Source organism: Tiliqua scincoides, chromosome 4, assembly GCF_035046505.1.
Source record: "Tiliqua scincoides isolate rTilSci1 chromosome 4, rTilSci1.hap2, whole genome shotgun sequence".
Classification (NCBI taxonomy): Eukaryota; Metazoa; Chordata; class Lepidosauria; order Squamata; family Scincidae; genus Tiliqua; species Tiliqua scincoides.
The window spans coordinates 174168367-174195339 of record NC_089824.1 but is presented as its reverse complement, the minus strand read 5'-3'; the positions used below and the strand labels follow the sequence as shown (position 1 = coordinate 174195339).

The 26973-nt window shown below is 44.1% G+C and overlaps 2 protein-coding genes across 2 annotated transcripts; both read right to left on the bottom strand.

Moving 5' to 3' along the window:
- Window positions 1-8329: 8329 nt before the first annotated feature.
- LOC136649628 (acidic mammalian chitinase-like) lies at window positions 8330-16549 on the bottom strand. The gene is made up of 11 exons (XM_066626406.1): window positions 16479-16549; window positions 15774-15923; window positions 13896-14100; window positions 13430-13486; window positions 12067-12232; window positions 11803-11927; window positions 11081-11204; window positions 10802-10984; window positions 10428-10544; window positions 9532-9667; window positions 8330-8648 (listed from the first exon to the last, which is right to left on the bottom strand). Exons 3-11 carry the CDS (start codon window positions 13991-13993, stop codon window positions 8392-8394), a joined length of 1263 nt encoding a protein of 420 aa, XP_066482503.1. The 5' UTR covers window positions 13994-14100; window positions 15774-15923; window positions 16479-16549; the 3' UTR covers window positions 8330-8391.
- On the bottom strand, window positions 15748-25172 carry LOC136648535 (acidic mammalian chitinase-like). The gene is made up of 12 exons (XM_066624651.1): window positions 25148-25172; window positions 24962-24991; window positions 23387-23591; window positions 22502-22558; window positions 21624-21789; window positions 20130-20254; window positions 19863-19986; window positions 19584-19766; window positions 19017-19133; window positions 16579-16645; window positions 16479-16544; window positions 15748-15923 (listed from the first exon to the last, which is right to left on the bottom strand). The coding sequence occupies exons 1-12, from the start codon at window positions 25170-25172 to the stop codon at window positions 15748-15750; spliced, it is 1341 nt and encodes a 446-aa protein (XP_066480748.1).
- Window positions 25173-26973: the final 1801 nt, after the last annotated feature.

Here is a 26973-nt window from a genome sequence, read left to right as displayed (position 1 = left end):
TCCCACACTGTTCCCAAGGGTCTCATGATCTTCAGGAATTGCTTTTGAAGGTGCAGAGAACAGCAGCAGGGAGGAGGAGAAGGCAGAACGTCCCATTCTGTGAGCAGAATATTGCTCATGGTTCTCTGGATCCAACCCTGTCTCTGTTTGACTGTAATTAAGAAATGCTGGATTTAGCCAAGACTGCAAACCTATGCACACTTACTTAGGAGTAAGCAGCATTGAACACATAGGGAAAATGCTGAACAAGCATGCACAAGAAGGATAATGTTACACTGAGTTACATAAGTTTAGTGATGTAATCAGTCAAAAAAGCCTTGATCTCCTTGGCTCCCATCTATTGAACTAGCCTTGGAACCTTATTAATAAGAAACATGAAACTGTAAGTGCAAACTGATTAGCTGCCCTACCTACTGGTCCTGATAGGTTCTAACTTTGCAAGGTGTCAAAACATCAAATGTGCCCTTCAGACAATGATGAATTGTCTGCAACTCACCTGTGCTAATCACAGGCTGTTCACGCCACCCTGCTCTGAGTTTGCTGGTTCTACAAAGAGACAGATCAGCTATTTGGCAACCATTAGATACCATTCTACTATCATAATGGCTATCTGGATACCATTAGAAACTGGATGAAGGCCAATAAACTGAAATTAAATCCTGAAAAGACAGAGGTTCTCCTTGTCAAGAAATCCTCAATGAGGTACTGAATCATCTACTCACTTTGAAGGGGGTTGCACTCCCCTTACAAGAATGTGTGTACAGCCTGGGCTCTCAACTCTCTCTGGAGAACCAGGTGGCATTAGGGTTTTCACCCAGCTTAGGCTGATGCGCCAACTGAGACCATACTTGAGCCATTTTGGCCTGGTTACAGTGACCTGTGCTTTATTAACTTCAGGACTGGCCTACTGCAATACGCTTTACATGGGGCTACCCTTTAAAACAATTCCAAAACTGCAATTAGTGCAGAATGCGGTGGCTTGAGTGATTACAGGGGCTAATCGATATGATATGACTCTGCTGGACCACTACTTCAGTAGCTACGCTAGCTGCCCATCCACTTCCAGTCCCAATTCAAAGTGCTAGTTCTAACCTTTAGGCCCTCCATGATCTGGGTCCAGGCTATCTGAAAGACCACCTCCTTCCATACATTCCAGACTGCCCTCTTAAGTCATCTGAGGGGCTCTTCTACAAGTGCCACCTCTATCCCAAGTGAGAGGGGTGGGAGCCTGGGGGTAAACCCTCTCTGTAGTGGCACCACAACTATGGAATTCCCTTCCATGGGAACAAAGAACTACTCCTTCCCTCATTGCTTTTCAGCAAGGGCTCAAAACACACCTATGTTATGTTCCCAGTGGCATAGCTAATGATTATATAGCCTGGTGCAAGCTCAAAATGATGCCCCAGAAGTGATGTCACAACCAGAAGTGATGTAATATCCAAGGTTTTTTAAAAAGTGAAAATTGGAGGGGGGGGAACTTGCCTCCATCCCCCGGACGCTCACCACCCACTTGTTTTTCTGATTCCCCAGAGCAGTGGCATAGCTAAGGCATCTATCTGCCACCTAGGATCAAAGAAGATTTTGTAGCCCCCCATGACAAAATCAAATTTAATTAATTAATTAACTAAATGTGCCTTTTATTGGTTAGAGACAATCTGCTGGGGTAAAGAGAGACAGTTATTCTCCCCCTGCTAAATGTAAGACAGGCACCACTTGGAAAAGTGCCTCTCTACCCAGTTAGCAGGGGTAAATATATTATGATACATGGCAATGAGAGTTGACTCATGTTAACACCTTACTGGTTCCATGCTGTATCATAACAACATCTAACTGACTGTCAGAACAATCAGTCTCATAGATCAGTTTTGAGTTAAAGAAATTCATTTTTTGTTCCATGGCAGTTACATTTTCATTTTCTGGTTAATTGGCCATAACTTTTGAAAGAATGCAGATATTCCGATGAGGTTTATTTCATTACATTCTGCTTTAAATCATCTTTCCAATGATATCTAACATGATGGTATTATTTGTACATACCAGTTTTTTTCACAATTTTGGCCACTGGTGTCAAGCTCAGCTTGTTGCCCCCCTAAAGCTTGTTGCCTGGTGCAGCTGCTACCCCTTGCACCTCCTTAACCATGCCACTGCCTGTTTCATCTGGCATTTGGTTGCTGAGTGGATATTTTCCCTCTGGGCCTCTGAAATACAGCCATAACTTCTGCAGACGCGTGTGGCCTCTGGGAACCAAGTGCCTCGGGAACTAAGTGCCAGGTAAGGCACAAGAGTTTAGCATCTGGGCGAGTTCAGCAGCAGGGCGAGGAGGCCAGGGCCCCATACACTGCCCTTCCTCTTCCCTTGAGAAGAGGGCTGCTAACCAGTGTACGGTTTTTAAAAGGACCCCCAAATAAAACAACAACAACAAAGCTATGCAGTCAGACAGCCAGCAGCAGGGTGGGGGCTATCCAGTGTTCTGCATCGAATGCCACATGTATGATTATATGCCTCTGGGGCATAAGTCATGGGTGTGTCCTCGGTGCAAGGAGCTCCAGGCTCTCAGGGAACGCGTCTGCTCCCTTGAAGCCTTGGTGGCCGGCCTGGAGAAGCGCAGGCAGCCAGAGGAGGACCGTGGGGAGACTTCCGGGGACAATCAGGCTTCGTCCCAACCTCAGGCGTGCAGCTCCTCGGCTGCCCGGGTGGGAAGTCTCAGGACTGGAGGACGTCATCCTGGAGAGGAGGGAAACAATCCCCTAGGGAGGATTCCTTCTCCAGGGGATGGGCCCGTATCCGAGCGCACTCGGGATACTCCTCGGTGGGAGGGGGGTCGGGGGCTTCTTGTAGTGGGGGATTCGATTATTAGAAACATAGAGAGGGGGGTTTGCGACGGATGTGAGGACCGCATGGTGACTTGCCTGCCTGGTGCGAAGGTTGCGGACATCACTTCTCGTCTAGACAGGCTAGTAGACAGTGCTGGGGGAGAGGTAGCGGCTGTGGTGCATGTCGGCACCAACGACGTGGGCAAGTGTAGCTGGGAGGTCCTGGAGGCCAAATTTAGGCTTTTAGGCAGGAAGCTGAAAGCCAGGACCTCAAAGGTAGAGTTCTCTGAAGTGCTACCTGTTCCACGCACAGGGCCAGCTAGGAAGGCGGAGATCAGGGGTCTCAATGCATGGATGAGACGGTGGTGTAGGGAGGAGGGGTTTAGATTCGTTAGGCACTGGGGAACGTTTTGGGACAAGCGGGGCCTGTACAAGAGGGACGGGCTCCATTTGAACCAGAATGGAACCAGACTGTTGGCGCATAACATTAAAAAGGTGGCAGAGCAGCTTTTAAACTGATCCCTGGGGGAAGGCCGACAGGAGCCGAGGGGCATCCGGTTCGGGACTCCTCATCCCTATTGGATGAGGATGGGGAGGTTAGAGAACAACAAGACAAAGGCAGGGTAGGAGAAGAAATTGGGAAAGGTAGGGTGATGGGATGTGATAGACGGTTTGGGACAATGAGAGGATGCGGGGACAAAGGAGCAAATAAGCAGCCCATCCTGGGGCATTCCGTGTATAAATGCTTTTATGCGAATGCCCGAAGTCTACGAACAAAGGTGGGAGAACTGAAATGTCTGGTGACAAGGGAAAATATTGACATAGGGGGCATAACGGAAACCTGGTGGAATGCGGAGAATCAGTGGTATACTGCAATCCCGGGCTATAAACTCTACAGGAAGGACAGGCAGGGACGTGTTGGAGGTGGGGTGGCCCTTTATGTTAAGGAAGAGATAGAATCCAGCAAAGTAGAGATTGAAGGTGGGTCCGACTCCACCATAGAATCTCTGTGAGTTAAATTACCAGGCTTGTGCAGCGATAGTACTGGGGGCGTGCTATCGTCCTCCAGACCAGAAATCGGATGGGGACCTTGAAATGAGGAAACAGATCAGGCAGGTGACAAGGAGGGACAGGGTTGTAATCATGGGGGACTTCAATTATCCTCATATTGACTGGGTCAATTTGTGTTCTGGTCACAATAAGGAAACCGGATTTCTTGACGTGCTAAATGACTGTGGCTTAGAGCAGCTAGTCACGGAGCCCACCAGAGGATAGGTGACTCTGGATTTAATATTGTGCGGTATGCAGGACCTGGTTAGAGATGTAAGCGTTACTGAGCCATTGGGGAACAGTGATCATGCTGCGATCCGTTTTGACGTGCACGTTGGGGGAAGAATACCAGGCAAATCTCTAACAAACTGTGGCTTAGAGCAGCTAGTCACGGAGCCCACCAGAGGATAGGTGACTCTGGATTTAATATTGTGCGGTATGCAGGACCTGGTTAGAGATGTAAGCGTTACTGAGCCATTGGGGAACAGTGATCATGCTGCGATCCGTTTTGACGTGCACGTTGGGGGAAGAATACCAGGCAAATCTCTAACAAACTGTGGCTTAGAGCAGCTAGTCACGGAGCCCACCAGAGGATAGGTGACTCTGGATTTAATATTGTGCGGTATGCAGGACCTGGTTAGAGATGTAAGCGTTACTGAGCCATTGGGGAACAGTGATCATGCTGCGATCCGTTTTGACGTGCACGTTGGGGGAAGAATACCAGGCAAATCTCTAACAAAAACCCTTGACTTCCGATGGGCGGACTTCCCTCAAATGAGGAGGCTGGTTAGAAGGAGGTTGAAAGGGAGGGTAAAAAGAGTCCAATCTCTCCAGAGTGCATGGAGGCTGCTTAAAACAACAGTAATAGAGGCCCAGCAGAGGTGTATACCACAAAGAAAGAAGGGTTCCACTAAATCCAGGAGGGTGCCCGCATGGCTAACCAGCCAAGTTAGAGAGGCTGTGAAGGCCAAGGAAGCTTCCTTCCGTAAATGGAAGTCTTGCCCTAATGAGGAGAATAAAAAGGAACATAAACTGTGGCAAAAGAAATGTAAGAAGGTGATAAGGGAGGCCAAGAGAGACTATGAGGAAAGCATGGCCAGCAACATTAAGGGGAATAATAAAAGCTTCTTCAAATATGTTAGAAGCAGGAAACCCGCCAGAGAAGCGGTTGGCCCTCTGGATGGTGAGGGAGGGAAAGGGGAGATAAAAGGAGACTTAGAGATGGCAGAGAAATTAAATGAGTTCTTTGCATCTGTCTTCACGGCAGAAGACCTCGGGCAGATACCGCTGCCCGAACGGCCCCTCCTGACCGAGGAGTTAAGTCAGATAGAGGTTAAAAGAGAAGATGTTTCAGACCTCATTGATAAATTAAAGATCAATAAGTCACCGGGCCCTGATGGCATCCACCCAAGGGTTATTAAGGAATTGAAGAATGAAGTTGCAGATCTCTTGACTAAGGTATGCAACTTGTCCCTCAAAACGGCCATGGTGCCAGAAGATTGGAGGATAGCAAATGTCACGCCTATTTTTAAAAAGGGAAAGAGGGGGGACCCGGGAAACTATAGGCCGGTCAGCCTAACATCCATACCGGGTAAAATGGTGGAATGCCTCATCAAAGATAGAATTCTTTGAAAAGGTCAACAGGCATGTGGATGCGGGAGAACCCGTGGACATTATATATCTGGACTTTCAGAAGGCGTTTGACACGGTCCCTCACCAAAGGCTACTGAAAAAACTCCACAATCAGGGAATTAGAGGACAGGTCCTCTCGTGGATTGAGAACTGGTTGGAGGCCAGGAAGCAGAAAGTGGGTGTCAATGGGCAATTTTCACAATGGAGAGAGGTGAAAAGCGGTGTGCCCCAAGGATCTGTCCTGGGACCGGTGCTTTTCAACCTCTTCATAAATGACCTGGAGACAGGGTTGAGCAGTGAAGTGGCTAAGTTTGCAGACGACACCAAACTTTTCCGAGTGGTAAAGACCAGAAGTGACTGTGAGGAGCTCCAGAAGGATCTCTCCAGACTGGCAGAATGGGCAGCAAAATGGCAGATGAGCTTCAATGTCAATAAGTGTAAAGTCATGCACATTGGGGCAAAAAATCAAAACTTTAGATATAGGCTGATGGGTTCTGAGCTGTCTGTGACAGATCAGGAGAGAGATCTTGGGGTGATGGTGGACAGGTCGATGAAAGTGTCGACCCAATGTGCGGCGGCAATGAAGAAGGCCAATTCTATGCTTGGGATCATTAGGAAGGGTATTGAGAACAAAACGGCTAGTATTATAATGCCGTTGTACAAATCTATGGTAAGGCCACACCTGGAGTATTGTGTCCCGTTCTGGTCGCCGCATCTCAAAAAAGACATAGTGGAAATGGAAAAGGTGCAAAATAGAGCGACTAAGATGATTATGGGGCTGGGGCACCTTCCTTATGAGGAAAGGCTATGGCGTTTGGACCTCTTCAGCCTAGAAAAGAGATGCTTGAGGGGAGACATGATTGAGACATACAAAATTATGCAGGGGATGGACAGAGTGGATAGGGAGATGCTCTTTACACTCTCACATAATACCAGAACCAGGGGACATCCACTAAAATTGAGTGTTGGGCGGATTAGGACAGACAAAAGAAAATATTTCTTTACTCAGCGTGTGGTCGGTCTGTGGAACTCCTTGCCACGGGATGTGGTGCTGGCATCTAGCCTAGACGCCTTTAAAAGGGGATTGGACGAGTTTCTGGAGGAAAAATCCATTATGAGGTACAAGCCATGATGTGTATGCGCAACCTCCTGATTTTAGAAATGGGTTAAGTCAGAATGCCAGATGTAGGGGAGGGCACCAGGATGAGGTCTCTTATTATCTGGTGTGCTCCCTGGGGCATTTGGTGGGCCGCTGTGAGATACAGGAAGCTGGACTAGATGGGCCTATGGCCTGATCCAGTGGGGCTGTTCTTGTATTCTTGTGTTCTTGACAGCTTATCTGAACTGATTTGTTCCCCATTGGCCCAAAGATATTTGTTAGATTTTGCTCTGCTTTTGATTTATGTTTCAATATGTAATGTTGAAATTAATGTTTTAATGCCTTGTTTGATGTTTTGACCTGATGTAATATTTTGTTCTTTTTTATGAAGCTGCGCAAGCTGCCTTGGGCATTTGCTTTGGCATGGGAAAGGCGGGATGTAAATTTTTTAAATAAATGAAAATAAAACTTCTGGTGCTTGGTCTGTATTTTGGTAGCCAGTCCCTATTTTGTCCATCTTTTTTCTTTTTCGATAGATTTGGGAGGGGGGATCTTTTAAAAGTATTGCCCATTGCTAAAACCTTTTTTCAGGTTTCAGCACCCTCCCCTGGACTCTGGCAACTGGGGCTGGAGGGAGCTGGTGTTGCCTTGTACATTGTTTGGCATACTGTTTTATACATGTACGTAGTATTGGGGATGTGCCAGGAAAGAATGGCCCAGGCCAATCTCTTGCCAAACCAAAATTGATCTAGGAACATTGCTTGAGGCTGAGCATCCTTACTGTAGCTGCAAGAGCATTTTAAGAAAGAAATTGTGTCATGTCAGGTGTAAGAGAAAGGTGTAGAGCAATGTTTCTCAACTAGTGGTATGGGTACCACCAGTAGTACTTGAAGCAGTGTCTGGTGGTACTTGCTGGACACTTGCTGCCCAGCTATGAGACTAGGAACACGACAACAAATGGCAGTAGGAGGTTCTGCTTGGCAGGCAGAGCTCCAAAGCATGTTTTTCCATACTTGAAAAAGCCCTCTCATCCACCCTGAGTCTTTTACTGGTGTTTGTTGTGTCACATCAGGCATCCCAACCCAGAAATAACTGGGAATGATGTCAGTGCTAGTTATCTCCGGTGGTACTTTGAATAGGTGGACAAACAGAGGACAAACAGAAGACAGCAGAGCACAAACCTTGAGAAATACTGTATAGAGCAGTGTTCTTCAACCTGTGGGTTGGGACCCAAATGGGGTCACAAAGCCTCATTTGGGGGTTGGAGAAGTCTTTCGAAGCCTGTGCCAGAGAGGACTTGGATTCAATTCAATCATGATTTTGCCTTATCAAAACTTTCTTAATATAATCCTGCACAGCCTCTTCTCACTGTCATGCCCTGCTGCCACTAAGACCAGCTCTGCTCAAACTGTTACCTCACAGGGTTGTTGTGAAGTCCCAAGATATAGGGGGAAAGATGGGGCGGGGCTCCTGGGAGAAGGGTAGGAATGGTGATGGGTCCCTAATCTTATATATTTATTTATTTATTTATTTATTTATTTATTTCATGGGGTCATGGCATGAAAAATGTTGAAGACCAAAGACTACAAAGTTTGGGAAAGTGCCACTAAATTCAACACTAAAGAGCAGATATAACTGAAGAATATGTAATTTCATCATAACCTCCCAAAAACAATAAAGGAGACATCAAGACAGCAAGATGTGTGAATAAGCTTTATTGCTCCATATGAAGGGGAAGGGGAGTGCTACAGACAATGTAAAGAGAGATAGTTGTTAACACATTATTTCAAAGGGTCTTTAATTCTTAGGCCAGTTGCAACACTTACAGGATTCATCAAAGACCAGGCCAGCTGCACAAGACATGGGGAACGTCTGACCTCCAGCACAAATAAAGAACTTATTGGAATCATGCTCATTAGCATAAATGCCATCAGCTTTGTTTGCACAAAATTCAGAATCTTCCGGGGTAGGGGTGGGGGTGGTGGGATCAGATGGATCTGTAGGTGGAGGAGGGGTGATCGATGGTATTATAATATCTCCTGGGTCACCACAAACTGAAAGAAACAGACATGGATCAGGAATCTGGTCTTTTCTCTCATTTGCCAGTAATCTTCCTATAACCATAACTGTGCATAAGTATACCACATCAGGACAGGAAAATAGTGAAATGCACCTTCCTAATGGGAAATATAATCACTCTTTTATAATTCAAGTAACTGAAAATCAGAGCATTATAGAACATAGTTACAGAAAGAGAGACAAAGCCAAGTATTCTGTCAACATTATTTTCAAATGCAATACTGTATATACATTCAGGATAAAGGAAGTTTCTTTTCGAAAGGTTGTTTCTGAGCAATTCAATAGCAGCTAAGCATTTGGGCATGTCTGTATGGGAGTTTTCCATTCTGCTAGTTTGCAGCTATAATGCTAAATCAGAACTGCAGAAGTCCCTGAGAAAGAAAATGCCATCATGTTATGTAAGAGGAGGTGCAAGGTTTCATATAAATAGTGCCACCTGCACTGGTCCTGTGGACATATGAAGCTGCATATCCAGAGTAAGCCCAATAGTTCATCTAGCTCAGTCTCTCTAAGTTCCAGACAAGGGTCTTTCCCACCTGTATCTAGGAATAACAGGAACCAAACCTGGGACCTTCTGTATGCAAAACATGTACTCTGCTATAGAACTACTGCCTTTACCCTGTGGTTCTCAAACTGTGAGCCTTGGCTCCCTAAGGAGCTGCAGAAACCAGCCAGCAAAGCTGTGGAATCCTTGTGAAAAATCCACACCCCTATACAATGTATAGGATTGTAGCCCTTATGGGGAGCCACAGCCAATGGACCAGTAGGTCAAGGAAGTCTTCAGTCACAAAAGTTTGAAAACAGGTATTCTGACTTCTTTTTGAAATTCCTCAAAACCGCTTGTTTGCATCAACTTACCATTGCCTGCAAGTAGGTTCTTCAACTCACTTATCAGAGGGTACGGTCCTTCACCACAGAAGGAGCCACTGAAGTCATCCAAGTCAATAGCCCACACCATGCCACCACCAAATTTGTTCTCCTTCACAAAGTCAGCCTACAAGCAAAATGATAGGTTCACATGATAGGCTCACAACACACAAACAAGACATGAAACTTCTTGAGTGAAGAAAATTAACTCAAAATAAGTTTAGGTTCAAGAAAACCATCATATAGGTTATTACTATTGAACGTGTCATAAGTCAAGAACCTAATGCAAACTCACTGTCTGTGATACACAGTTTCACCAAATATTATCAGTGCCCATTGGATATTCTACCAACCAGGTGTTAGCACTCCCATGTAGCTGAGAGAATGTTGAAATGACCCAACCACATGTCAACACGCAATTAAGTGGTTGATAGAGCAATCCTATAAATGTGTACAGTATTCAGAAGTAAGTTCCACTGTGTTCCGTGGAAGTGACTCCCACATAGTGGCTCCCACATAGTTGCAAGAACATCTAAACAATCTGAATTTTTAGATTGTGAGCCCTTTGAGGATAGGGAACCATCTGATTTATTTTACTATTTAAACCAATTTGTGAACTCTTATTGAAAAGAAATATATAAATAGTCTTAATAATCATATTAAGAATATTAATATATTATTTTACTATGCAAATTGCTTCATGAACTACTCTTGTTAAAAAAGGAGTATATTAACATTAACGTTAAAGGACACCTCTGTTTATGAACAGGTGGCTCCTGTTTCCAAACAGGACAAAATAGGCAACATTTAGGCATTTGAGAGACAACATGGAGAAATAGAAAACTGTGTAAAAGGAAAAAAGTCATTGTTAATGAAGATGGTCTTACTTTGTATCCAAAGCTCTTTTTGTTGTCAAATCCAACCCACTCAGAACCTTTGTAGGCATAGGGGACTCGCTGGTCTTCAATCCAATTAACAGTAGCATCCTTCACAAAGGTACAGATCTGAAAGCATACCATGGTATGAATTGATGAACCTTTAAAGAGACTGATTTTGATTGGTTGTGAATCCAGCATAACATCCAGTCAGGGTATTGCCAGAGAAGCATTTTTTAAATACGATCTAGCTAGCTCATGGAAGGATTAAAAATGGGGAAAGCTAAAGCCTCAGTTTAAAACAAATATATGATCCAGTGTTGCCAGGACAAAAACATGGGAAAGGCAATGTAAATCATACATATATTTATGGGACATAATCTCACCTCATAGTAAGCCCAGAAGCCAGCCTCGCGTGTGTATGGTCCAGAAGAGCCAGCTCCAGAGGCAGGAGCACCCACTGATGTATCGCTGGTAGAGAGCCTGAAGGTTCGTCCGTATGTGGGAAATCCCATAATAAGTTTCCCGGCAGGAACTTTATTGTCTCTCCAGTATTTCATGGCAAACTCCTGCAAGAGCGATAGTGAAACCACATCACACAACCATTGTTTAATCAACAAGGAGCAACCTGCTAAAAAAAAAAAAATAGTGTTCCATGTTCTTACACAGTTGAAATATTTGTAGTCTCCAATATCAGCAGATCCAACATGCAGGGGGCTGTTGTGCCCTGTGAAAGTGTCCCAACCACCGTGGAAGTCATAGGTCATTACGCTAATAAAATCTAGATATCTGCAACAAAAGTGCAAGTTTAAGTTTAACTGATAAAACAATAAAACTCTAGACAGTGATTCCCAATCTGTGGTCTGGGGACCACAGGTGGTCCATGAGACCCTGAGAAGTGGTCCACAAGGTCTTAGGGGGGAAAAAATGATCACCTTTGATCACTTCTAGTGTTTCTCCAAGTGAGCACTTCCCCACGGACCACTTACAATACAGAAGTATTGGCTGTGAATATAGGTAATCTTTTCTCCAACATCTCTGGTTGTCCAGCACTTACTGAAGTGTCAGCTGTGGGAGGATCCATTTTCCACCCTTTCTGGTAGTCTGTGGAGGAGTACTCACCCGGTGAGATGCTTCCCCACTGACCACCAGAGACTGTGGAGAATGGACCCCTCCCTGCAGCTGGCATTTCCAGTGTCTCACTGTGCACTCCTCCATGGGCTACCAAAATGAATTGTATTTTTTTGTGTGGTGGGGGATGGAGGCGGTTGCATGTGGTCCACATAGCTAGTTACTACACATATATGAGAATATGAGTTCCAAGTAAGTTTAAGCAATTGTCATAACTGCTTTCTACAAAGTTATTACTTTTTTCTCTGCCACTTACTTTCCTATTTCTTCCATTTCGTATCCAGCATCAATAGTTGGTTTACCAGCAGAAACAGCTGCTGTCACCAACAACCTCTGGCGCCCAGTCTCCTTGGCCTCTTGATCAAAAGCTGCCACCATTTCCTAAAGAGAGAGAAAGATCTTTGAGGTCTGTCCTTCAAGCAATGGGGACTTGCCGTGACAGAACTCTTTTCTGCTGTCAAACATTCTTCCTTCTTTGCTGAATACAAGCGACAGATTGCTAAACTTATTGATTTCATACCTGTATCAAGACGGTGAATCTCTCCCTGTCCTCAGGGGGGCTGCCCCTAGAGCCTGGATATTCAAAGTCCAGATCAATCCCATCAAAGCCATGTTTGCGGAGATATGCAATCACTGAGTTTATGAAGATCTGACGGTTAGTTGAACTGGAAACCATGATAGTAAATCTGGAGGAAACAAACAAACAAAATAGCCAAGAGTCTTGTGACACCTCTTAAAAACAACTTCAGGAAGCAGCAGAGAAAAACACGTGTTCTTGATTAAGACGTTTATTCAGAGTTATTCAATCTTTACTGAGACCTGAGCTAAGAGGCTGAATTCTGAATCACAGCTTCTCTGGTTTGAATCATGCTGCTGTCTCAACCTTATTAGGTAGCCTTGGGCAAACCACTTCCTCTCACCTTTTATATTTCATGTGAAGTGTTAATTCTTATTTCCCTATAAAGTGTCCACTGAAAATCATGACCAGTAAGGGCTTTCAATTTTTGCTGGAAGTTCAGCCTATGTGTCACTCTGGCCTTTTTTATCTTTATGATGTGGGCTGCATCTCCATCCAAGAAAGATGAAAAGAAGTTGCAACAGCCCAAAATTTGCAACTGCACACACACGAACATACCAGAAGGAAGGAACAGATGGGGGAGGCAAGCAAGAGAGAGGCTTCCCTTCCTTCTTGCATTTGTCATTTTCTCTCTTTCCTGTTTCAAGAACTACAGGGAAATCAAAAGGGGCCTATGAGAGCAGGTGCTAGGCAGACTATTCAGGGGGTCTGATTCAATTCAGTCTGCCACCCCCTTATTGTATGCTATTCTCAAGTTCTATCTTGATCATCTCAGAGCACAAACCTAACTTGTGCTGGAAGCAGGCAGGCCAGTGGGCCTGCGCTGCAGGTTTGCGGCCAAAAGTGACGCAGCTCGAGGCAAGGGAAAATGTTTCCTCTTACCCCATGTCGTGTTGCACCTGATGAGGTGGTGCAAATCCAAACAACCCAGGACTACCCTGGGCTGCCCGGGAATGGGGTCAAGATCTGTCATAACTGCCAGGTTCTGACCCTACCTCCTGCTCCCCGCCCTCCCGCCTGGATGGTTCTGCTCACCATCCACCCTCCCTCTGCCCCAGAATGCCTCCCACCCATCTCCTCCCCACTCCCCCCAGACCCCAAGCTCAGCTCGGCTGATGCCACTCACCCTCACCCCGGGGCCCATGGCAGCTTGAGGAGAGCAGCGCACATCCTATTTCCCCAACAAGTGGCACTTTATGGCACTTTTGCAACATTCCCAGGTCAGCGCAAGAGACTTGCATCAGCCCAAGTGCATTCTAGGATTGCACCCTCAATTTTTCAAAGTTATAGATAGATTATGACTCACTTCTGAGTGCCAAAGTTCCATCCTCCAATAGCCAGCAGTGTCACCAATGCAGGATTGCTAAGAAAAGGAAAAAGAGGAGAAAGAAAAGGAAAAATTTTAAAATTGAAAACCAACTTGAGTGTAGAAAATCTATAGTTAACATTACTGCAAAAATAACATGCTAACTATTTATATTTTCTGGCTACCAGTATTTCCAGCTGACTTCTACTTAAAGCTTCTTCTTAAGTCTACTTATACTTAAGTCAAACAACATTTTGAGGTATCAGAATAGCTCTTTGCTGATGAAGTCTAATGCCACCATTAAATCATGGTCATTTTTCTTGGATTCTGAAGGAAGAGTCTGCCCTCAGAGTCTAATTTTTGTAACGTCCCTCAGAAAAGCTCATAGACCTTACTAAAAATGTTAACAATCCCTCTATCCCCCACATTTGGCTATATCCGAATGCTGCAACTAAGAAAAACTTACCTCTGCTTTAGGGCTTGGAACTGGGGGAAAAGGACATCCTCATCATTCCATTCATAAGGGGCAATCTTATTGTCATTCATAGTTGCAAAGGCATACATGAGGTGAGTGCACAGATTTGGGTCCACATTGTTTGGGAAGTACTTGGCAGGTTCAGGGCGATATTGAGCCCAGTTAGTGAAATAGCATACAACTTTGCAGGGATAACCTGGTAAGAAAGTGGAAAGACAGTTCAGTTATTGACACAAAGTTAATTATCAGACTTGTTTTCTGGTTCAGCCCCCTATCCTGCAAGAGTATTTCTAGATGCTCTAGACCAGGGGTCATAAAGAGGGCCAAAGTTAGCATTCATAGTGGCTGCTAAGGACCGGAAGTGACATCATTAAGCAGGAAGTGATGTCATTAAGCAGATGATGGCCAGAAATAAGCACTTTGTTCTCACATAGAAACTTATTAGCTGCGAAAGTGAGAAGAGAAAATGTGCAAATCTTGTACACATTTTTAAGAAATGAGAGAGCCCAATTATTATGCTGAGTGAGTCCAATTATAACAGGGGCCAGATAAATAGCTAATAGATAAATAGTTTCTGGGGGCTGCATTTGGCTCACGGGCCTTATGTTTGACACCCCTAATGGCTCCCTAGTGTCAAATGCACTGGTTTTGCAAACTTGCCAATTGCAAGCTATACAGAATTGTGCCAAGTGCTTCTGGTTTTATGGATAGCTAGAGGTGAGCAAAATCAGAAACTAGAAATCACATCACAAAACCTCAGATAGGTTTATCCTACTTCCTTGAGAATCATACCTACCACAGACCCCACTCAGTTTAATGCTACAAGCTCTAAATGCTATAAGAGCTACCATCCAGAAACATCTGAAGATACAGCTAGGCTAGTTGCCCAGTTTGCCATAATGACACATTATCCAATAACACATTTAATAATAGGAAATTGTTTCGATTTTAGATTTGTTAAAAATATAAGTTGCAAAAAATTGCAATATTTTATACACACATATATAATGGCCTATAGCCCTACGACAAAATTCTACCAGGGATGGGTAACCTGAGTCTCTTTGGAATTCATGCTGTTCTCCAGATGGTAGACTAGAGGTTCCAAGTGTATTTTGCAACAAAAATTTTACTGTACACATTATGTCAGGATTAGATACAGAAAAATCTAAAGACTGAAATAATATTGAGGCTTGAAGTATCTCTCATTCTCCCCTACAAAGTGCAATTTTTTTTCTTTCCCCTATTTGGATACTGTGGACCTGTTTTTGTTTTGAAACTACACCTAGATAATAATGTAATGCGGCCACAAGTGGTCAGACAAAATATTGTTTTAAGGTCCTGGTGGTCCATGGGTCACCAGTTGTTCATCTTTCACCAACTATGGCCATGATCCTATCCTGTAGTGGAACAAGCAAGCCAAGAGGCTTGCTCTGTATCCAGAGCGGGATTGGGGCCCACAGCGGCTCATCCAGAGGCAAGGGGAAACTTTTCTCCTTACCTCTGGGTAAGTCGCCCTTGCCCCTATGGGTCTCCTCAGACTTGCATCATCACCTGAGGTGGCACAAGTCCAAGGAGAGCAGAGCGGCTTGAAGCCCCGCCTCCCACTCCTCACCCGCCCACTCCCAAGTCCACCCACTACTTGCCCAGTAACACCTCCCTCCCGCCTCCTCCCCACCCACCCCAGAGCCTCCACGGAGGCTGTATTCAGCCTCCATGTGCTGGCGCACCTCTGTGCACCACCGCAGCTTACTACCGAGAGGGCGCAAATGTGCTTTATGGTACATTTGCGACCCTCCTGGGCTGGCCCAAGTGAAGGGCAGGATTGTGCACTATATTGCTAAAACTAACTTTGGTCAACATCAAACTCACCATCTCCAGGACTTGGCTTAGGTGTTGTGGGTTCTTCAGGAGGCTGAGTAGGGGTTTCTTCAGAAGGGGTTGTTTCCTCCGGAAGAGGAGTTGTTTCCTCAGGAGGTACAGTAGGAGGATCAGTAGGAGGTGGAACAACACCACCACAGCCTAAAAGAAAGAGTGTTTTTTCATTCATTCATTCCACCTTTATTGGCATAAACAATCCAACAAGAAAACAAAATTAAAACATTCGGGGTAGCCACCAATCATTGATCAGGCAAAGAAATACAGAGGAATTTACACCTTGACAGTGCCTTAAATATATATTTTGCTACATTTGATGAGCAGCACTCATTTCTCCCATCTAAGAGTGTTTTTTCTAGTATGGAGACAAATGTATCCATTAATGTCAGTATATCAAACAGTCTTCTCCTTTAAACACACAGGAAAGCATGGAGTGTGTTTTTAGATAGATGGAAATCAGACTTTGCCAAAAGATACAGAATTGCCCCACTGTTACCCTGGCACTGACAGGGCACATTAGTAGCCTACATTTTTGAAGCCTGGGATGAGCTGGCATTCTTCTTACTAAGTTCAAATAAACACTGGGTGGGAGTACATCATACCTTCATATGGAAGCCAATCTGAAAGTCAATAGAAGCTCTTGCTTCACACAAGACAATGAGCAAACTTGGCCTTGGGCTTTTCACTCTATCTCCTTACCTCCTGCAAGGAGACTTTTCAGTTTGTTGATTAATGGATAGGCTCCTTCACCACAGAATCCACCACAGAATCCACCACAGAATCCACTTCAGAATCCATCTGAAGTCATCCAGATCAATGGCCCACACCATGGCACCCCCAAACAGATTCTCCTTCACAAACTGGGCCTGCAAGAGAATCCCAAAAATGCATTAAGCAACGTTCCCAAAATGCTCCCTATGAGGTCATTTTCTCATGCAAGGATCAATCTTGCTGGGCAACAGCCAAGGCCCACACCCAGCAGAGGGTCCACCCAGCTTGGCCAACTCCTGAACTCTCCTGCACTACTGGCAGTGGTAGAGGAATTCAGCCAAGGGACTTTGCATCATTGCTGCACCTGGCACCCCATCTACAAATGGGAGCATCCCCCCAGAAGCCCTTGCATCATCATGGGGCCTTGAGGGAATGCTCCCATTGGCTGATGGGAAGAATACAGTTGTCACACAAGTGTCTTGGTCAAAAGAACACAGGTGGCCCAGAGGGCCCAGCAACCTGGTGTAGGCACTGTTCTCATGGGAGGTTTCAATTGTGATTTCATGATACCTTCCCATTTTTGTTTCTTCACAAGTAGGGAGGCATTTGTAACATGAAGGAACATTCTGGCAGATACAGTTTTTGCATTTCATTACCAATCCAGCTCAGGCAAAAGCTGACTTAAGACTCATCTGTAAAAATGCTGCTAGCTTTCCTATCTTAGGGCACAATCCTAACCCACTTTCAAGCCCCAACATAAGGGTAATGCAGCTCCGAGGTAAGAGAGCAAACATTCCCTTTCCTTGAGAATGCCTCCATGAGTGCCACCCAACTGCAGGATGCAGCACACGTTTCATTGGCACAGCTATGCCCGTGCTGGAAAGTTGGTTAGTATTTGGACCTTATTCACTTTAATATCATAATTTTACTTTATTTGTTTAAAATGTCCAAATGGCCACACCAATGTTCCATATACACACTGGGACTTCTGCAGCTCCTTCCCTGTTCCAGAAGTTGTTTCCACTGACATTTGGGACTCTTTGGATTCCAATTAGTGAATCTAAACAAAGGGAGATCTTGCATAAAGTGAATCATTTTTATTATAAAATACAATTGCAACAGCCTAAACATGTTGCATCAGTTCAGTGTGTCAGAAATGAATACTGGCCAAGATGTTTGTGGCAAATCAAATACGACACCTTGTGAGAGGAAACCAGATTGGGTCTGAAAATTCTCTTAAAAATAGTTATGGGAAAATTTGAAGATGCTGAGGACTTATGAATCTAAAATAGGTTTCAAGATGAACAGAGCACTTTCACGGGTGAGTGGAATTCTTGAAAGTAAAGTTTTGAGAAGGTGGTTTACCACGCAGTGGTGGGCCTTGGGGAGCAGGAGGCAAAAGTCCCAGGAACTGCACCCGCTGAGCTCCACCGCTGCTGTCTCCGCCCCACCCATTGGAGCCAGTCCACAGGCAGGTGAAGCCTCATGTGTGCTCCAAATGTCTCCAAAAGCCTTCTGAGGCTTCTGGCACAATCTTAAAAAGTACTTCCACTTTTTGTTAGAAAACCAATGGATTTCTTAAAGATCATGCCAGAAGCCTCAGAAGACTTTTGGAGCTGTTTGGAGTGTCACACGAGGTTCCCTGCACCTAGGTAAGTATCCTGGGAGGGGGACAGCATGATGTGGAAGTGTGGCATGTTGCAGACCTGTGCCTCAGGACTGCATAGGGGACAGGCTCATAACTGTTACCATGGTTTGGTGGTGGAAGCCACAGCAGTTACTGGGGGGGGGGGGCGCAAGAGTGTTTGGTTCTTTTCAGTTTGTTCTGTGCCTCTGTGGACAAGGATGTGGGCAGCACTACTCATGACATAGTGCCATTCTGAGGGAGACCTTTTTTGGGGGAATGGTAAGTACAGGTTGAGTTTCAGTATCTGCAAAGATTCTGTTCCCAGAACTCACATAGATGGCAAAAACAGCATTAAAGCAAATCCATTTAAAAAACAATGTCCCTTTGCTAGGCAATTTTAAAACAGCCTTGCTTACCTTTGTGATGTAAGACAGAGGCATTAGGCAAACAATCCATCAATCAGTCTCTCCCTAGGTGCTTAGAAAGGCTTCACTCCAAGCCAGCAACCCCTCCCTTCATTCAGAGCTCAGCACTGGGAAAGAATGCAAAGTGATTATCATTCTTTCATGTGCTCAGGAGGAAGGGAAGGATCACTTGCCTTGAAGTGAAGCTGTTCTAAGTGCCTGGAGAGAGTGTAATTGATGGATTGTCAGCCAGCTGCCCTCCCTTGTATTAACGAAGCTATTGTTAAACAACTTTTCTCCTTTAATTTAAAGGGCCCTTCTCATTGCATTGAGATAAAATCACAGGTGAAAAATCTGTGGATAATTAGGTTATAGCTGTAATGCCTCAGAGTTTTCCAAGTACCCCATTTTTGCCACCTGAGAATATGATGGAGAAAATGGGAGGGGCATTTCAAATCTGCACTAAAAGCTTATTTATTCAAAGGAAGCTCTTACTTTGTATTCATAACTCTTAGCATTGTCAAATCCAACCCATTCATTCCCTTTGTAGGCATATGGGACCTTCTGGTCTTCAATCCAGTTAACAGTTGCATCTCTTATGAACGTGCAGATCTGCAAAAATACCGTGATGTCAGGTACAGGTAAGAAATAGACATTAAAGAGAACAGTAGCTCAGTACAAAATGTTCATTGCAGATAGAACTGGCCACATAGTGAAGGGAATTGGGATCACACTTGAAGCCTTGCCCCAAACTTTCAAGCATTGAAGATATTTGCACAGAAGCCTATGCACACAGCAAAACACATGTGCACTCCTCCTGTTTGTGCCCCTATTTATATCCTCTATTTTTGCCAGGTGTGGATTGCACGTAGGGAACCTACATGCATCTTGATGCATGTGCATAGGCTCCTCTTGAAAACGTGCAGGGAGAAACCAGTGGGTGCAATCCTGATTTCTCTCTCCATGCATTTACCCAGAATGACTATTTGCACTGAGGTAATTTCACTCATTTGTACCCATTCTATAAGAAGCCACTGATATGAATTTTCTCTCAATAATCACCTCATAGTAGGCCCAAAATCCAGCTTCCCTGGTATAAGGTCCAGAAGATCCAGCCCCCGAAGCAGGAGCGCCCACGGATGTGTCACTGGAAGTAAGTCTAAAGGTGCGCCCATAGGTAGGGAATCCCATTAGAAGCTTGGCAGCTGGAACACCATTATCCCTCCAGTAGTTCATTGCATATTCCTGTAAAAGAAGAAACCACAGAAAACAGGAGGTTGGTCTCAGGGTTTATCTCGTTCCATGGGAAAAGTTGATCAAATCTGTTGTCAGTTTCCTTACACAGTTGAAATACTTGAAGTCACCCTGGTCAGCTGATCCAACATACAATGGGCTGTTGTGACCTGTGAAGGTATCCCAGCCCCCGTGGAAGTCATATGTCATCACACTGATGAAATCTAGAAGCCTGGGAGAAATCACACAGGGAGCACAGTTAACACAAAAGGAAATACTGAATGGGCACTAGAAGCACAGGCTAAAGTCAGAACACTCTGCTCCAGTCAAGTGAAGGGTTTCCATGGAAAACTAGGTACATTTTTCTTTACTCACTCTCCGATCTTGGCCATTTCATAGGCAGCATCGATGGTTCCTTTCCCAGCAGACACAGCCGCTGTGATCAGTAGTCTAGGTTGACCTGTGCTTGCAGCCTCAGCTGTAAAGTCCTCCAGCATTTCCTAAGGAAGAAGGAAGGACTACCAGTGAATACTTGTTACTAGAGTGAATGTTGGTGATTTTACTTTCTGTGCTGATAGAATGGGATATTTCGACCAAGGATACTAATTAATCCCAGGTTTGGTCTGAGAGCACATGATACACCTCAAGCTAAGTTGGTCTAGGTCTGGACAATGCCTGGATGGGTGACTACCTTAGAATTCCATGAACCTCACCCTGAATTCCACTATGAATGAAAGGCAGGATATATAAGTAATAAATAAATAATATTCTCTGCACTCAATGCAGGAAGTTATGGTAGCCAGGGTCCTGACTTCCACTGTAGTGAGTAAGCTCAATGACCAGCTCTAAGCTCACAACCAGACTTGTCTGAAATGGTCCCTGCTGGATATTTGTACCATTCAATAGGAAAAGTGTTTTAAGCAATGGTGAAATTGCAGTGCTGATTATTTTTCTTTAAGGAGTGGAGAAATATGTAAGCTTTAACTCTGAAAAGGCTAATAATGATTATCCCACACATTATTTTGTGTACCAAGTGAGTCATGTGACATGATGTCTACACTTGCTATACGACTAGCTCCTCTGCTATAGCCCTGGCATATCGCAATGGTAATTTCACAGTGCTCTGTAAACACAAAATTTAGAACCTTCAGAATCTCCGTTGTCATTTTAACTTTTTAAAAAATAAGTTCTCAAGTGTTTGCAAATTCTAAAGCATTTGGGAAGCATATGGCAAAATATCAGAACACCAGATGGAGTTTACACATCCCCCTCTTCCCTTCCATGACAACATAATAATTTGCGTTAACAAAATAAGATGCAAAAGAGAAGGACAAACATACTCACTTCATTTTCACAGATCCCTTGACTTCTCACCATGCAGAATTATGCTGCAATCAGGTGCATGTTCCAAATATAAGAAATCACCAATATGGACAAGCTGGATATTTATGTAAATCCCATTGGCCAGGGTTCCCTACTGTATACACACATTTTAAGAACTCACATCAAACTACCACAGTTAGTGGAAGGCAAGGCTGGGAAAGAACTCTGCCAAAGGTCTTGGTGAGAACTAAGTTAGATGGGACAATGGTTTGACACAGTACATAAAGTTGTTGTGCATACATGTGCAATAGAAGATTCATTTTTCCCTTGCAATCCACTGTCCAATACAATCCTGAGACGGACAGTACTCTGTCTAAGCACTCTAAGCACCTGTTGGGGAACCCTGGGGACAGCACAGTTTGTCTGGGGCAAAGAGAGATGAGCTACTAGATCCAGCAATGGTGAAATTTCCAATTTCTCCGTAGGTGTAAAAATGCTGAGGCTGGGTTAAACCAGACAGAGAACCACAGTCTGCTGACACCTTACCTGAATCAGGATGGTAAAGCGCTGCTTGTCCTCAGGGGGACTGCCTCTAGAGCCTGGATATTCAAAGTCCAGGTCAATCCCATCAAAGCCAAATTTACGTAGGTATGCAATTACAGAATTGATGAAGACCTTGCGGTTAGCAGCTGTCGAAACCATTGTGGTGAATCTAAAAAGAACAGATCTCACTTGTGTTTTTTTTTAAAGATTTCACCCTTCAAGTTAAAGATGCCTCTCTTACAGAAAATACCCAGGCTTCAAGAACACATTTACAAAAACATTAGTTTATAATCCAGGTCCTGTATTTGTGGGATATATAGATATGAAATAAAATCCACCTGCACTTGGTACAAATTGATCAGTTTCCCTGGACTACTGTAAAATTTCAGGATGCCTGAATTAGGTTTTCAGTCATTTAAGTGTTTTATTGTTAAGAATCAGAAGGTTTGAAGGACTGCCTTCTTTCACACCAGCTGGCCTGCCCACCCACTGCTACTATCATCATTAGAAACCCTGCTTTGTGTCCCATTGTCATCAGTTGGTTGGTCATGGGATCAGGCTTTTCAACTGTGGTGCCCCGGTCAGTTGTGGAACTCCCAACCTTGGGAATTGGTTGCCTTTGGTTGGGGGGGGGGGGCACCTTGCCAAAACCTTTCTGCATCACCATTTGGCTTGGTTGAGTTCCTTTCTTCCGGTTCTGTGACTTTAATGCTTGGCTTCTGGTTTTGGCTCTTTATTATTCCATGGGTTGTATATGTTTAAAATGATGTTTTTGAGTCACCTTTGGGGTCCTGCAATGGACCAAAAGGTGGGAATACAACAGTTCCAATAAAAAGTAAAACATCTTTATCGTGACAAAGGTAAATAAAAGCAATTCTCACTTCTGAGTGCCAAAATTCCATCCTCCAATAGCCAACAGCTGCACCAGCTGGGGATTCCTAAAGAACAGCATATACTATAATCACAAAAAGAGAAATAATTATACAGTCTAGTACTAGATCTCAAAACATGTTTCACCAGCCTTCTCTAGTCTAGTTGATTGAATCAGTGTTAAGCAACTATGGGTCTAAAATTACATATCACTTGCAGTGCCATTTTTCTTGCAGCTAGTAGTCTCCAAGTAGCAGCCAGTAGTCACCCATGAGGCCAATGTGGGTTGCATCATCAGCTGAATGCGAGGGGCCCAGGAGGGCAGCAGATTTGGAAAGCCTATCACCCCGTTGCCACTGCTGCCTCCATCCAACCTGCCACCAAAGTGAACTACAACAATCTACTTCCCGCTCATTTGAGGAAGGAGCAGATCACTCCCCTTCCTTACTATGCTCCTTGTGTGCTGCCATAAAACCAGGAAGTGTGGGGCTTCTAGTTTTATTTACTGGGACAGTGCATTTGCTGCATCGCGCTTCACAGTTTCATGGCAGCACATAAGGAGCATTGTAGGGGTTATGGTTTTCTTAGGTACTGCAGAGGCATGGGATCCAAGACAGCATCAGGCAACATTCCAGATCATGCCATACCAGCTCTAAAACCTGATTGGTGATGGTGAACCAATGGTGGGTGCCAGTGCATGGTAACGAGCTTGAGCTGAAGCTGCTGAACTGGCCATGCAAAGGGGCCAGTTAAGAAGAATAAGTTCTCTCATCTGTCGCCGTGACTTTCCTGACAAGTGGCACATAATGAGCTGACAGCCACACTATGTGACCTTAAATAAATTTTAGTGTCTAATGGTACTCTGGAAAAAATCTGTGATCTTGCTACACGCTTACTGTTTTTTCAATGCAGTGAACTCCGGGAAAAGCCGGTCTTCATCATTCCATTCATAAGGGGCAATCTTATTTTCATTCATTGTAGCAAAAGCATAGATCAGGTGGGTGCAGAGTTGTGGGTCGATATTGCTTGGAAAGTATTTGGCTGGTTCTGGCCTGTACTGAGCCCAGTTGGTGAAATAGCACACAAGTTTGCAGGCAGAGCCTGAGAGGAAAAGAGGAATTAGTCGTTCAAACATAGGTGTAGTACATTGTTTTATAACTTCATCCCATCCCAGTCATCTGTTTAAAGACATTTAACTGCTAGGTAAGCATGCAAGGAATATATATGACGTGGAAGCCAAATGCTCAGCAGGGAGATAAGCCTTTGAAAATGTGAGGCATGATTTAGTTCCTTTGAACTAGTTGGCCAAAAAGTGGCTTACAGCACAATGCTAGGCATGTATACTCAGAAGTAAGTCCAATTGCATTCAAAGAGGTTCACTACCAGGAAAGCATGTATAGGATGTATAGGTAAGTGTGGATAGGATTGCAGCCTCAGACCGCTATCAAATATACATGTGCATAAAGCACCATAATACAGTATATCACCCTATCATTAATGACCTTTAAAGAAAAAAAGCATGTTGGGAATATCTACTCCACATACATTTAAACTGGAGTTGTTCCCTCCCTCCAGGAAACCTTGGGGACTGTGATGCTGTGGCAGGATGGAGCTTGGGATCTCTCAAGACAATTCTCAGTACATTCACTAAAATACAATTCCCCAGATTCTTCAGGGGAAGTCATGGCAGCTACAGTACCATGCAGGTCTGGCCCAAGGGGAAGGATGCCTGAAGTGCCATGGAAATTCTGCCACACTCTCCGTTGCTGCTGCCACCCCTCCCCCACTTCCTGCTTCAGTTTCAGAAAGGGAAGACGATTGTTGCTGTGACCACCCTACCCAAGGTCCTCAGCTTGTTCACTTTACCTGTCTCCTTCTCTTCACACTGCTGCTCTATGTTTTGAAATAGAGCAGCAAAGCACAGCTGGAGCACAGTGCTGGGAAAAGTGGGAAGTGGTGCAGGTCTTCTCCCAGCTTTCTTGTCCGGTTGTGGTTTGCTGCTTTATTTCAAAAAAATAGAGTGGCAGAGAGAGGAAGAAGAGGTAAGGGGGCAAAAAGGGACTAGGTGAAGCAGCCATGCAGATGGGCAATGGGACTACTCCTTATCTCATCTCATGACTGGGTTGATAAAACATACTGCAAAACATATAGAAGGTTCTATAGTGCACCCTTTGACTGATGCAAATCCCTAGTAAAAATTAGAAGGCTCTGCTGATTTCAAAACAATTGCACAAGTTATGTAGGATTTTCTATCATTTATAAAGTATATATTCACAACGCTATTCCAAAGATTGGGAATGGTAAGATTATCTCATTTTTTTTTCTCAGATTGACCCCAGTGGTTTTCCATGATGTGAATCTGAGATTGACAAACACATTTTCTCCATAGCAGCCGGGTAGGTACTATGCATCTGATCCATTGTCCTATCTCCCTTGCCTATCTCTAAATAGAAAGCAGAAGAAAGACTTACTGAGCTGCAACTGCAGCAGAACAGCCAAACCTGCAAAAGAAGAAAGAACAAAGTCTAAATGAATGGAGAAATCCTATTGCACAGCTAACCACACACAGTTTTTGCTGGAATGAAACCCCACCAGCAGCCACACAGGGAGCAAAGGATCCTCTTGGGAAGAATAATGCAGAATAATGAGTGACTCACCAACCCACAGTAGCACCTTCCCCATCTTGCCTTTGGGTGGAGCACCACGATGAAACATGGAGGAGCACTTTATAAAGGGGCAAATCCTCCTTATCACCGTGGAAGCCGCACATCTGTAATCAAGAAGGTGGGATAACCAGCAGAAACACACGTATGGTACTGAACGTTGAAAGCAAATAGAGGGAGAGTCCGTTTCCAGGGCCAACCTAAAAAGCCATTAAAAAAACATGCCAGTGGGATTGTGTAACTAATCATGAAGCCAGAGAGAAAGAACCCCAAATGCCTTGGATCCAAATTCAAACCAGATCAAAGTTACAAACAAAATTCACAAATCAGTGAAGCAGGTCACTAGACCTAAATATTCTGCAGAGGCTGTGCCAGCGAATGGGAGACTGTAAAATACTTGGTCAGTTATATTGCAACCTTGTCGTTCCTGAGAAAACTTAAGGTATAAGATCAGCCATCATGTGCCTTCAGTTTGAGAAATAAACCACGCAGCTATTTTCAAGATGGTGTTGATCCATTTACATTTCAAATTGTAAGGCATTTGTGGAATAGTCTATCCGAGAAAGTTCAATAATGGGCTTGTAATATTTCAACTAGCTGCTTGCTAAAGTTTGGCCACTGATAGAGGTTCAAAAATTTCAATAAAGATGTTGTGTTGCTCCCATACACTCAGAACTGAACGCAGACTAGAAGGTAATCTTAAACTAATGACTAATTTCACAGCTGATAAATCAAGAATCATCGGACCAAGCACAGTCATGTCTGAACATAGTATCATTGAAGCCCTGGCCAGCTATGATAGGCGTATCACAACAGTACTTCTCTGGTTATGTTTCACGAGATCAGCATTCCAACATTTTCTTAAAATTAGTAATGTTTTCCTACTTTATTAGTAAAATGTTAATTCAAACCCATCTTTGAGCTGATGATTGGTTAAAACTCTGAGCCGGACTAGTTGACTCAGCAAGAGACAAAATATTGAACATCAACTTTGCAAAGTACCATGATTGGTGCCTAAACTAAGAAATAATGGGGTTATTTCTAAGTTATTCTAAACTAAGAAAGAAAGGGGTTGTGAAATATGTTAATTCTGATATTTTTGAAGTGCAGGAACAACTCACCTTTGTGGGGACTGACAACCATTTCAGCTATAGACAGGCCAAAACTCATAGCTCAATGCCATCATATGGACTGAGCCCAACTTGTGAGAAAAGGAACCTGCCTCGACTTCTACCTACTTGATAAAGATTGTGGAAGCATAAGAACTGCCACAATTTCTTCAATCATGTCTAGATTCTGCTTCAGCCAGTTCGCTTGCATCAACTGTTTCCTTTTCTCCATGGCAAGACACGAGTAAGCATACCTAACCATATGATATATCGCTTGATAAAAACAAGACATAGCTACAATGATACTGGCATGCTGATGGCAACAACCTCTACCCAACCCTCTCCTAGAATCCTGACCTTGAGCCCTCTCTCTGTCTCATGCTCCAGAAAGGTAAGGTGTACGCAACTTCCTCCTTTAATGGCAACCATATTGTTGAGCCATCCATTCAGTATTTCCCTTTGAAGATTCAAATAGCAGCTGTTGTTTATAGTTTTAGAAACCACTGTACTGTTTGAGAGAAAAATCTCTATTAGGGAAGTCAATTCTCTCTCTTCCTCCTAAAGTCAATATACTTGCAAGTGAAATCCTCCTTTGAGACCTGAATAAAACACTTCGATGTGCAAGTAGTCAACCAAACGGTTACATAAAAGCAGAAATTTTTATCTGTCTTGATGCTGCTGGTAGCTCTATCTTATTTGGTCAAGGCCCCA